Source organism: Triticum dicoccoides, chromosome 5B (genome assembly GCF_002162155.2).
Source record: "Triticum dicoccoides isolate Atlit2015 ecotype Zavitan chromosome 5B, WEW_v2.0, whole genome shotgun sequence".
NCBI lineage: Eukaryota > Viridiplantae > Streptophyta > Magnoliopsida > Poales > Poaceae > Triticum > Triticum dicoccoides.
In genome coordinates, this window is record NC_041389.1 from 640185290 (window position 1) to 640197254 (window position 11965).

The 11965-nt window shown below is 48.4% G+C and overlaps 2 protein-coding genes across 2 annotated transcripts; both read left to right on the top strand.

Annotated features, from left to right (window-relative positions):
* The first annotated feature begins 2002 nt into the window (after positions 1-2002).
* Positions 2003-5418, top strand: LOC119306474 (SEC12-like protein 1). Its single transcript, XM_037582683.1, has 10 exons — positions 2003-2243; positions 2347-2453; positions 2880-3012; positions 3233-3324; positions 3596-3695; positions 3799-3871; positions 3944-4064; positions 4665-4784; positions 5013-5083; positions 5176-5418. The coding sequence occupies exons 1-10, from the start codon at positions 2034-2036 to the stop codon at positions 5262-5264; spliced, it is 1116 nt and encodes a 371-aa protein (XP_037438580.1). The 5' UTR covers positions 2003-2033; the 3' UTR covers positions 5265-5418.
* A 3198-nt stretch (positions 5419-8616) lies between these two features.
* Positions 8617-11496, top strand: LOC119312260 (zealexin A1 synthase-like). The gene is made up of 2 exons (XM_037587985.1): positions 8617-9495; positions 10686-11496. The coding sequence occupies exons 1-2, from the start codon at positions 8626-8628 to the stop codon at positions 11313-11315; spliced, it is 1500 nt and encodes a 499-aa protein (XP_037443882.1). The 5' UTR covers positions 8617-8625; the 3' UTR covers positions 11316-11496.
* Positions 11497-11965: the final 469 nt, after the last annotated feature.

Sequence of the window (11965 nt, forward strand, 5' to 3'; positions counted from 1 at the left end):
TTCGGTTCCCCGGCGGCAAGACGGCGGTGGCGGGCGACGTGGGAGGTGGCGGCGTTGAAGAGGGAATGTTGCGGCACCGGCAGCTGGCAGAGCCACCGGAGAAATGGGCGGCGTGGGTGCCGGCGGCGACGGCGACGAAGAAGGCGGACGAGGGCTTGGTGTTGTAATGGGAGAAGATGGCCAATGTGCATGCCACCGACCAGCTGGCCACGGGAAATGAGTAGGCGGGCGCACGCGCGTCCGTCGCGTGTCCGTGTCCGCGCCGACGCAAATTTGACTCAAAAATGAGTCGGGAATGGATCGGCAGGCGGACGAAAATCGGACTCGCGTTCGTTTGGGTCGGTGCGTGGCCAATTTTTCTGTCTGCGTCAAAACAAACGGACGCACGCGGATGAAATGGGTTGCCGCGTTGGAGTTGCTCTTATTGCTAAAAAAGCAGCTGGTGTCAGACGCAAGACTCAAAAAACAAAAAACAGAAGAAAAAAAAAAGAAGAAGCAGCTGACATCAATCGCAACCGCGCGAATCCGCATCTGGGTGCTCACTCCAGTCTCCAACGCGCGCGAGAGAGAGACAATGCCAATCACCAGCCGAAATGAGCCCTTCCGGGCTCCCGCCGGACATGATATTTTTAATACGTAAATGTTTGCGTATCTTTACATTGATAAAGGGATTTAGAATACAATACGTGAAGTAAACAATACATGAAGTGAACATAAAAACGTGAACATAGAACCCGGAGCACAGGACAAGGCATGCTCGTCCGATCAAAGAAAACTAATCAGCAACACCATTAAGAGCATCTTCAATATAAATGATTCAAATGCACAAATAACTAACTTTTGCATCTCTTGCCCCAAAAACCCCTCTTTCAATATGCAAAATAATTTACATCTCCCCTTTGCGAAGATATAAAATACAACATCTCGCCGTGCAAATTTGCACTCCGCCTACAAGAGATGTAAAAACGGCGGTCACATGTCCATTGCCCAACTGTCTTCATTTGGCTTCCACGCGACAGCCGCCCGTCCGCCGCCCGCCGACGGCGATGACCCAGTAGCGTCCTCCGCCGCCACTGGTATGACCCACCTCGCCGCAGCCGCCGTCGGCGCGACCACGGTCCCCAATTTGGCCTCCGCCTCCATGCCGCCACCTCGGATTTGCCCCACCTCAGTCGGTCGCCGTTGTGCCGGAGCTGCCTGCGAAGAAGCAGCGGGCCGCCAAGCCATGCTGTGGAGGCGTGAAGCGGCAGATAGCGCGGAGGCGCAACCCGGTGGCGAACCAACCTCGGTCGGCCAAAATTTTGAACCCGGACACGGCTATGGCGGGCGATTGGCTGGCGCTGCCGGCCGTGGCTTCCTCCTCCGGCCAAAGAGGCCCTCATCCACCTCCACCGTCGCCCCTACGCCGTTCCTCCTCCTCTCTCCGCCTCGAATCGCCGCTGCTCTGCCGCCCCGATTCGCCCCTCTGACGCTCCGCTACCGCCGCCCCAAATCGCGCTGCGCCGCCGCCTCGATTCGCCCCTCCGACGCTCCGTTGCCGATACCCCGAATCGCGCCGCGCCGCCGCCGCCCACTAGTTTTTACATCTCCATTTTGCATCACCTATTGGAGCTGTACTTTTACATCTTCATTTTGCATCATCTGTCAGAGTTGACCCTTTTTTAAAGATGCAAAAAACATTTTTTTTAAATGTAAATTTTTACATCTTTTATTGGAGATGATCAAAGCCGCGAACTAAGACGGACCGAACACAGAACTAGCAAAATCACATGAGGGGTGCCAGCTTCGATCAGGGCGGAGTTGGCAGAGCGCTGAAGTCGCCCTGGCGGCGGCGCCGGCCTTAGAATATCCCCGGCGTCTGTCCCCAGACGAAACGATTCCCTTCCGTCGCACTCTCCGCCCGCTCGCGCCAGGCTCCAACGCGCACCGCGGCGGCACGACAAAGTAAATACTACAAGCGCCAATTAAGAGCAGGCAGAGCCGGAGAAGCCCGTACTGGAACCGAAGCTCTCGGCAGCTGTTGGTTGGCTCCGATGGCGAGCGACGGCGACGAGGCTCCCGCGGGGGTGGCCGGGAAGGTGACCTGCGCGGCGTGGATACGACGCCCGAGCGGCGGGCCGGCCGTGTCCAGCAGCCGCAGTCTCCTCGTGGTGTACGGCCGCGGCGCCACTCCCTCATCCCCGCCATTCCTCGACCTCCTCGCCTTCGACACCAGGGCGTGCGAGCTCGCCTCCGAGCCCCTGGTGAGCGAGCATCCCGTGCGCGCGCGCTCGGCGGGGTTTCGACGCCTGCTGCTTCCTCTGCTATACGGCCGTGTCTCTGACCGCGGGTTTAATGAACTTGCAGCTGAGGGTCGTGATGGGCGAGGAGGGAGCCGACGCGGACACGCCGCGCGCCATCGCCGTGCACCCCGCCGGCGACGAGTTCGTCTGCGCCACCGCCAAAGGCTGCAGGTGCGTACGTGCTCGTGGCTTCTCTTTCGTGTACAGGTCTAACTGATGGTGGCTTGTACATTTTCATCAGAGCTTTTTATTTTCTTTGACACTGTCAGGTTTAGAAATTGCTGAAATAAGCTTCCTATCTATATTTACAATTGCATCGCAAGTAACTTTACATTGTCAGTGTTACTAGATCCATTTCAAATGTACACTCTCTCATCATCTGGCTACTGTTTTTGTACAATGCTTTGTTCTGCTGCATGAATAAATACGTACCGAGAGAATAAATTTTATGACATTCTTCAGGCTTCAGGCTTCTGATAGCCGAAATGGAACCCTTTCCTTTTCTCCTCCTGTACATCAACTGCATTTCAGTTTCCCCTCTTTCATTCATATTCTCAAGTTCATCTGGATAAGACATTCATTCTACCACATTTGCAGGCTGTTCAAGCTGGTCTATGACGACTTCTGTATCAACCTTGTTTCGAGAGATTCCTCGGCACTCCAATCAGTTGGGCCTCAGCGATGTTTGGCATTCAGTACTGATGGTACTAAGTTTGCTATTGGTGGTGAGGTATCGATCAGGCCATCCTACCTTGCTTTTTTTTCTTTTTCATGCATTTACTGTATACAAATTATCATGTATGCTACTAGTTGTTTAATCTCTTTTGTTCAGGGTTATGTAGCTTTTTTCTGTAGGGAAAGTTATGTAACTTCAAGGGTAATTTATGACATGTTGTAATCCGCAAATTTGAGTTCTTAATTAAACTTTCCTATTTTTTCCACTAATACAGGATGGTCATCTAAGAATATTTCACTGGCCAAGCCTCATTGTGCTTTTGGATGAACCTAAAGCTCATAAATCCTTCAGGGACATGGACATCAGGTGAATGAAACTATGAAAGTAGACACGTTGTTTTTTAAAGAATGACCTTGCGTTAATTGACAAATGATTATTACCTAGTGGATCAATAGGATCTGACAAACTGTGCATACCAAAGCTGCTGGGTGTGTCTTGATAGTTTAGTACAAACTTTTGCAAAGGAGATCCTTGTTACTAATTAGGGCAATTAGCCAATTGCTATTTGTTCATTAAATTACAAAGTAATCTCTTTTTGGTAGCACATTTAATCCTGAAATGCCTCTTTCTCATGTAGCTTGGATTCAGCGTTTTTAGTATCAACTTCAACTGATGGTTCTGCAAGAATATGGAAGATTGATGAGGGAGCTCCACTCGTAAATTTGACTAGATCTTCGGTATAGTGTGCTAAAATCCATGTACTATTCGCTTTACAGTAACTTAAACTGAATTGGTTATTTGACTATACTGTTTACATTTCTTCCTGTAAATGCTTTACAGGATGAGAGGATTGAGTGTTGCCGCTTTTCTAGGGATGGGAAGAAACCTTTTCTGTTTTGCACACTTGTAAAAGGTATAATCACGTCGATAAAGTCAAGAAATGCAACACCAGACAGACTTAATTGAATTTTTATTGATGAAATAGGAAATGATATCGTGACTATGGTTTTGAACATAAGTAACTGGAAGAGAATTGGATACAAAAGACTCCTGCGAAAGCCCATTTCAACACTTTCAGTTAGCTTGGATGGGAAGTATCTCGCACTGTAAGTGGATGTGGTGGTGCATCTCATGTAAATACTGGCTGTGACAGTACTTCTATATTTAGCATTTCTAGGCATACCTGCATCGCCGAAGTCTGAGGTATTCAGAATAGTTTTTCCTTTCCAGAATTCAAACAATTTCTGAATCGTCGTTTCTCACACTTCTCAGCTACAATCCATCTAGTTGTACATTTCAAAGGATGCAGTTGACTGAACATCATGTTGATTGGTCACCTCTGAAATAATCATTTTACTGGAAGAAACCACTTACTCCCTCTGTTCCTAAATATAAGACCTTTTAGAGATTCCAATATGGACTACATACATACGGAGTAAAATAAGTGAACCTACACATTAAAATATGTCTATATACATCCGTATGTAGTTCGTATTGAAATTTCTAAAAGGTCTTATACTTAGAAACGGAGGTGCTATTCTGCGTACATTTTGTAACAAAAAGAGCTTGTCCGCATGTCATACTACTTGTTCATCGTCCGACTTAAAGTGCTTGTCTAGATCTGCTGAGCCTTCCGCGTCGACGCGACATCCTTCTTTTGGCTGTGAAGTGGTACTGACATGGATACACTTTTCATCTTTATCTAGAGGAAGCCATGATGGCGACTGTTGTGTTGCCGATGTACAGAAGATGCAAGTTTCTCACTTGATCAAGAAGGTCCATCTTGGCTCCCCAATTTCCTCCATTGAATTTTGCCCTACTGAAAGGTAATTGTAACTACTGGTATTTCCTGTTACAAGAAGCGAGACAAACCTGAAATAATCACCGACTGTCTTCCTGAAGCACTGCCAAACAAGTGAAGTAGCAACTAGTTCAGTATTTGTTCATAGTGAAGTCAGAGTTTATTCAGCTATTCACTTGGAAGAATCATCGCTGGTTGATGGTCCAAGCTTGAATGAAAGAACTTAATGGCCTCCTGTTTGCTGATGTTGCAGGATTGTGATCTCCACCTCGCATCAATGGGGAGCAGAGATAACGAAGCTCGACGTCCCTGCCGACTGGAGAGGTACGTACATACATGTTGCTGTAGATGGCGTTCTTGTATGTTGCACATAAGTATTTACCAAGATTTTCCGGTGTATGCTTTCTGCATTGCAGTTTGGCAAATTTGGCTGGTATTCTTGAGCCTCTTTGCGACGTCGGCGATCCTGTTCTACACGATCTTCAAGCACACAAACCTGGTGTAACCCCATAGGTTGCGCATTTCGGAGCAACGATCCTCTAGTGTCTGAATTCTGATGATCAGAGTCCATGCCTAACATCCATAATGTTCCTTATCCTCTGTTTTTGTTGACACAATGCCTCGTCCTCATGAGCCCTTGCATTGTATGACCAAATGGTTTTGTGTCTGACATGATCATTGTTTTCCGGTATCGAACCCTAAGCAAGCACATTTTTGTACACCAAGTGCTGAATTCTGTACATCGTATACCATGTGCATCTTGTTTGAATCAAGAAGACCCACACAACCCAAGGACCAGGGCGGTCTTGGGGTTATCTCATCCAAAAAGATGAATATTGCCCTCTTATCCAAATGGTTATGGAGGATCACCTCGGGGAAGGGTGGATTGTGGCTAGATATTTTTCGCGTCAAATACCTGTGAGGCCAACCCTTGGCGTTTGCACAAAGATCTGGTGGATCTCAATTCTGGCAGGTGATTGTTCAGTTGATGCCGGTCCTACGCCTTGGCTCCTCCATCGAAGTGGTTTCGGCACTTCCACCCTTTTCTGGCTAGACCGGTGGTCCGGACCCCAGCCCTTCGTCATTCATTTCCAGATGCTCTACAATATTTGCGTGGATAAAAACATGACAGTGGCATCCGCCTTGCCCAACCTGCGGAATATCGCCTTCAGACAGACCTTTGGCCCCGCTGAGCAGGACCTATGGAAGGAGCTGGTGGCATGTGTTGCCCTTCACACCCCATCTCTGGAGGAAGACGTGGTTCACTGGAGTCTAGAACCTAGTGGACGTTTTTCTGCGAAATCTCTATACCAAGCGATTATGCCTACTCCGGGTCCGGTCGAGTTGAATCTTCTTTGGGAGATCAAACTACCATTGAAGATTAGGATCTTCTTATGGCAGTTGGTACGGGGCTGTCTTCCCTCAGGCACGGAGGTGCTAAAGCGGAACGGCCCGTCCAATGGAATGTGCCCTCTATGTGAGATTCCGGAGGAGTCCAACCATATATTCTTCGTATGTCTGGCTGCAAGGTTCCTATGGAGCTATTTACAGGAGGTTGTAGGTGGCGGATGGTGTCATGACAACCTACCCGATATGTTTAGAGAGGTGCTCGGGTCCCACAATTCCGTTGTGCGACCGGCCCTCTAGGTTATCGTAGGTGCCCTATTGTGGATGCTTTGGAATGGCCGTGATAAGCTTGTGATTGAGCATGTCATTCCATTATGTGTGACTGATGCAGTGATCAAATAATGTGGTTTTCTACAGCTCTGGCAGCTGCTTAGCAGGCGCCACATTCGGGACTCCATTGATCACTGGTGTGGGACCCAATCCAGGTAGTGGCTTGGATGGGACACCCGGCTTTAGATGTTAGGTTTTGGTGCGATGTCTGTTTGGTATTAGGGCATCTTCAGCCGTTCGGCCCCCCAGGGCGCCTAAATAGAGCGGCCTGGGGGCGCGCCGGCGCTAGTTCGGCCCCTGCGGGCGACCTAGCTCCCAGTCGCGCCCCCACGCGCCGGCCCCAGGATGCGGGAAATTCAAACTTGGTCGTTCCCGCTCTCAAAAAACGCCGCAAATCCGGCGATCGGACGGACGTAGTCTGGCGTTACAAAAAACAGAGCGCCGCCGTGCAATGATTCACTCGGCGGGGTCAGCTCCAGGCGTTGGCGGAGTCGGCGTGCGCGGGGTCGTCGGTGTCGGAGCTGCTTCGGCGCAGGGCTGCGTCGGCGCGGCTTCGGCACTGCTGAGCGGCGATGTAGAGGAGGTGTCGTTCGGGCTTGACGTCCGTGCGGTCGTGGGCGTCGTCGGCGTCGTCGGCGTTGCCGTCGGCAGCTCATTCAGGATGAGGCCGCGCTGCACCAGGTACCACGCCTTGAGCTTCTCGTCGTTGCTCTGGAGCATGTCCGCTCCGCTCATCAAAAAAGCCATGTCGGTGTTCCTCTTCTTCGCGGCGACGTTCGTCCGGAGCAGGTCGAGCTTGATGGCGTTGTTCTTCATTAGCGACGACCACCGCGTCTCGGTCTTCTCTTCGCGTAGGACGGCCCGGGCCTGGGCGTCGGCGAGGCAATGCTCGATGGACTCCTGTACTCGTGCGGTTGTCGTGTCGGCGCTTTTCCCCTTCTTTGCCACTTTGTGGCCGTCCGGCCGTCCCTCTGACGCGCCCGGAGTCGTCACGTCTGGCTTGTATGTCTCCTTGGCCTTGTCGAGGGCACACCGGACTTCTGCCCACTTCTCGCACTTGTCATCAACGTGACTGCATCTTGTGCTGTACTCTTTGTGACTTCATTTCCACAAAAAACAGTATGCCCATGACAATTCCACAAAATCAGCACGTTGTGTTGCAGTCAGTAACGACGTTTTCAATATTTTAGAGTGTCTAGCCCACACCTAAATATCTAAAATATCTTATAATTTGTAACGGAGGGAGTACAGGCCTAACTAATGTATATATTTGTACTACCATATGGTGACATGGAGGAAGCAACGCTAGAGCATCTCCAACAGACACCCAAAAACTGCTCTGCGCGCTAAAATTCGGTTTCTTTTTTGCGCCGGACAGCTCCAGCTGAAACTGTAAAATAGTGTGCGCAAGAAAGGGTTGGACACGCACTAAAAAGCGTTATCACATGCTGCAAATTTGGGGCGCTGGATTTGCGCGCGCTTCACAATTTGCACTGCGTATTTTTTGGTGCACGTTTTTGAGCATCTGGTAAACCAATGTTGGGTCCGGCGCGTTAAAAGTGCTACAGTAGCGCGTTGAAACTATTTTAGAGCGCGGAATTTTTGTGCACCTGTTGATACCAACCTGTGGTTTGATGGTTAGAGGGACTGTGGTATCCCTAACCCACCAGGATTCAAATCCTGATACTCGCATTTATTTCTGGATTTATTTCAGGATTTTCGACGATACGCATTCAGTGGAGGAGACATTTCCGTCGACGACGAGGTGCCTAAGATGACTTCGTAAATTTCAAGACTCAGTCTTTCGGATGTGCTCATAGGGATAGGGTGTACGTGTGTGCGTTCATCGGGGTAAGTATATGCACGTGTATATGAGCGCTTGTGTCTGTACTGTGTTTAAAAAAATGCTCTTAGCAAAAGCGGAAGGTTGTAGGAGTCCGAAAAATACTATCAACGACCCTTGACTACGAGTCCCAATGTCTTAAAGTATAGGGGCAATTGGTAGTAGTTGATATGTAGATCGAGATGCAAACTGCACGACAAGTTAGCTTTCTCACAGCTACATATGTCTTTTTTAAATTCTTCTGTCAGGCGGGATGCAAACTAGAATTTGGTATGGGCGTATGGCTGGTTGGCTATTATTAGCTGATGGACAGCGAGGAGCGAACTGCTCACTTGCAAATCATATCATGGAGGGGTGGTTGACCTTGAGTTTGATAGCACTAGCCACGCTACTGGCCCTTTGGTTTTTCAAGCTCTCCGGTGGTAAGAAGCAGCGGCTGCCTCCAGGGCCATGGAGACTCCCGATCATCGGCAGCCTCCACCACGTCGTCAGCGCCCTCCCGCACCGCACCATGACAGAGCTGTGTCGCCGGCACGGACCCATGATGTACCTGCAGCTAGGCGAGGTCCCCACTGTGGTGGTTTCCAGCGCCGAGGCGGTCGGGCAGATGATGAAGGCCAGCGACCTCCTGTTCGCGAACCGGCGGACCACCGTGATGCAGGACGTCGTCGGCTATGGTGGCATGGGCATCAGCTTCGCCCCCTACGGTGACCACTGGCGCCGAATGCGCAAGGTGTGCGCCACGGAGCTCCTCAGTTCTAAGCAGGTCAGGCGCATGGAGAGTGTCAGGTCTAAGGAGATGGGCAGCCTCCTCCGCTCCATGGCGGCATCACCTGGCGCCACCGTCAACGTCAGCCAGAAGGTGGCGGCGCTGAGCAACGACGTCGTGGCACGGGCGGTCTTCGGCGGCAAGTTCAGCCAGCAGCAGGATTACATCCACGCGTCTCACCGGGTCATGAACCTTCTGGGAGGCTTCTCCCTCGTGGACCTCTTCCCGTCCTCGAGGCTCGTGCGGTGGTTGAGCAGCGAGGAGCGCCGCATAAAGAGCAGCCTCGACCTCATGCAGCGCATCATCACCGACATCCTCGTCGAGCGCAAGGCTGTGCGAGCTGCCGGTAACGGCGACGAGGGGCTGCTAGACGTGCTGCTCACATGCCAGGAGGAGGACTCGCTGGAATCCCCTCTAACCACAGAGATGATAACCACCGTCTTGTTTGTGAGTATATATTTTCCTTTCTATTGCCATCTCATGCATGTGCTTGCTTAGGACTTATGACACATCTTAATTAAGAAATCTGTACGTCTGAACAGAATCATGCATCTGATCATGTCTACTAATATAAAGAAAAATTAGCGAGAGCGGCGTTTTGGAGGCCGACTTACACATGTAGCTCTGTTTATAATTATTATTTTTGCATTTTTGTGTTTCCAAAAATTCGAAAACAATCCTAGATGTAGCTAAAGTCGAGATCTACCCGTCTATAAATTGTCAAGTCAAAATTCGTAATTCTAGGCTACACAAAAATGGCAAATCTCGCAAAACATCGGTTTTTTTAGACTATACACTGTTCACCGATCCAGATCTGCAAATTGTCTTTTTTGCCCAGGCCCAAATCCGACGAATTTGTGATTGAATTTTTTCACAATGGTAAATCTTGATATTATCTGCACCAGAGAATATTTTTCGAATTGTTTAAACATATAAATGCAGATTCAATTTTTTTTAACCGAGCTACATGTAGCTAGCTCGGCCTCAGTTTTGACTTTCTGAAAGTTAGCATCATAGTTTGGTCCCTCACAAAACAAAAAGATACTCATGGTTGAAGTTTTTTCTAGATAAGTGTGCTAGATATCATTTCAAAAATCTAAATCAGTTAATATCATAGTTTAGAAAACTAGATCGGACCGTCGGGTTTTTAAGAGGCACCGGTCGAAAACAGAAACAGGAGAAAATCAGTACACCATGGCGAGGCACAATACCACTTGTGCTGACCTGGTTTTGTGATTATTTGAAGTATCAAGTGGTATGCACTATATATACATTATGCAGTAATTTTTTCTCCGGAAATTCCTTAAATTTTAGTTAAAAAGAACGGTTTTTGTCACCAACAAACGAGGTGGCCGGCGGTCCGACCGCCAAAATAGTGAATCATATCAGTCGCCTGATTGGTTAATAATACTATTTGTCTGGTACACATTTTTTGTACTTACCTGTACAGGAGGGCAGGGGGACTCTTCGGGTTCATAAAGTAGAAGTAATTGACCTGCCGTGTGTGCAAAATCCTAGAATGCTAGATCAATTATAAATCTCTGTCAACAAGGATGGAATTCACTATTTAAACTTTAATATTCAATACAAAACTAGTAGCATTTCTTCGAAATAATGATTGTCTATGTCCAATCCAGGACATTTTTGGAGGCGCTACTGATACCACTTCAACCACTTTTGAGCGGGCTATGTCGGAACTCGTCAATCATCCAGTAGCCATGGCTAAGGCACAATTAGAGGCCCGTAAGGTACTAGGTCCAGGCCGAGCTATCATTGCCAGTAGCGATCTTGCAGAACTCCACTACATGCGGATGGTCATCAAAGAAACATTAAGATTACATACACCTGTTCCTCTACTCAACCGCAAGAATGGAGAGGACTGCAAAATTATGGGTTATGATATGCTTAAAGGTACCAATATTTACATTAATGCCTTCGCAATTTCCAGGGATCCTCAATACTGGAACAATCTTGAAGAGTTTATTCCAGAGAGATTTGAAAACAATAACATGGATTATAACGGGTCATGCTTCGAATTCACTCCTTTCGGGTTCGGGCGACGCCTTTGTCCCGGGATAACATTCGCCTCATCAGTTTTAGAGATGGCATTGGCTAACTTTCTCTATCACTTTGACTGGATGCTTCCTGATGGGGTCATCTCGGAGTCGCTGGACATGTCCGAGAAATTTGGGTTAATTGTACGTAGAAGTTCTGACCTGCACCTCAGAGCTATTCCACACCTATGCTCGAAAGCTATGGAGATTTAAATCCACCATCCTATACTCGAGGAGGTCCTTTTTGTGTGGCGTTTTTACCTTTATGCCAACATTGGAATAAGAGAATTTCATGGAAAAATTGTTATACCACGCTATTGTTCATGTTACTATGGGCCAAGATCAAATAAGATGGTTGTTGCTGCATGGCAGTAGTTACTGTGTAGCACTAATTGATGCAATTATTTGTGATATTTGATTGTGCGTCTATTTTTAGTGTTCTGAAAGAATAAATGACGATGAGAACAACATGTGTTGACTTTTTTCGACAGTACTACATATGTAGCATGTGACATCAAACCTATGATATGGACACGTGTTCAAAAATGGTTACATTTTATTTGGGCTCCCCTTGTTTGAATCAAGAAGACCCACACAACCCAAGGACCAGGGCGGTCTTGGGGTTATCTCATCCAAAAGGATGAATATTGCCCTCTTATCCAAATGGTTATGGAGGATCACCTCGGGGAAGGGTGAATTGTGGCTAGATATTTTTCGCGTCAAATACCTGTGAGGCCAACCCTTGGCGTTTGCACAAAGATCTGGTGGATCTCAATTCTGGTAGGTGATTGTTCAGTTGATGCCGGTCCTACGCCTTGGCTCCTCCATCGAAGTGGTTTCGGCACTTCCACCCTTTTCTGGCT

Excerpts from the sequence above, each read along its gene's own strand:
- LOC119312260 (XM_037587985.1), top strand. The coding sequence starts at position 8,626 with ATGGAGGGGTGGTTGACCTTGAGTTTGATAGCACTAGCCACGCTACTG. Across the intron at positions 9,496-10,685 it reads TGATAACCACCGTCTTGTTT|GACATTTTTGGAGGCGCTAC; the intron begins GTGAGTATATAT and ends TGTCCAATCCAG.
- LOC119306474 (XM_037582683.1), top strand. The coding sequence starts at position 2,034 with ATGGCGAGCGACGGCGACGAGGCTCCCGCGGGGGTGGCCGGGAAGGTG. Across the intron at positions 2,244-2,346 it reads AGCTCGCCTCCGAGCCCCTG|CTGAGGGTCGTGATGGGCGA; the intron begins GTGAGCGAGCAT and ends ATGAACTTGCAG. Across the intron at positions 2,454-2,879 it reads GCCACCGCCAAAGGCTGCAG|GCTGTTCAAGCTGGTCTATG; the intron begins GTGCGTACGTGC and ends CCACATTTGCAG.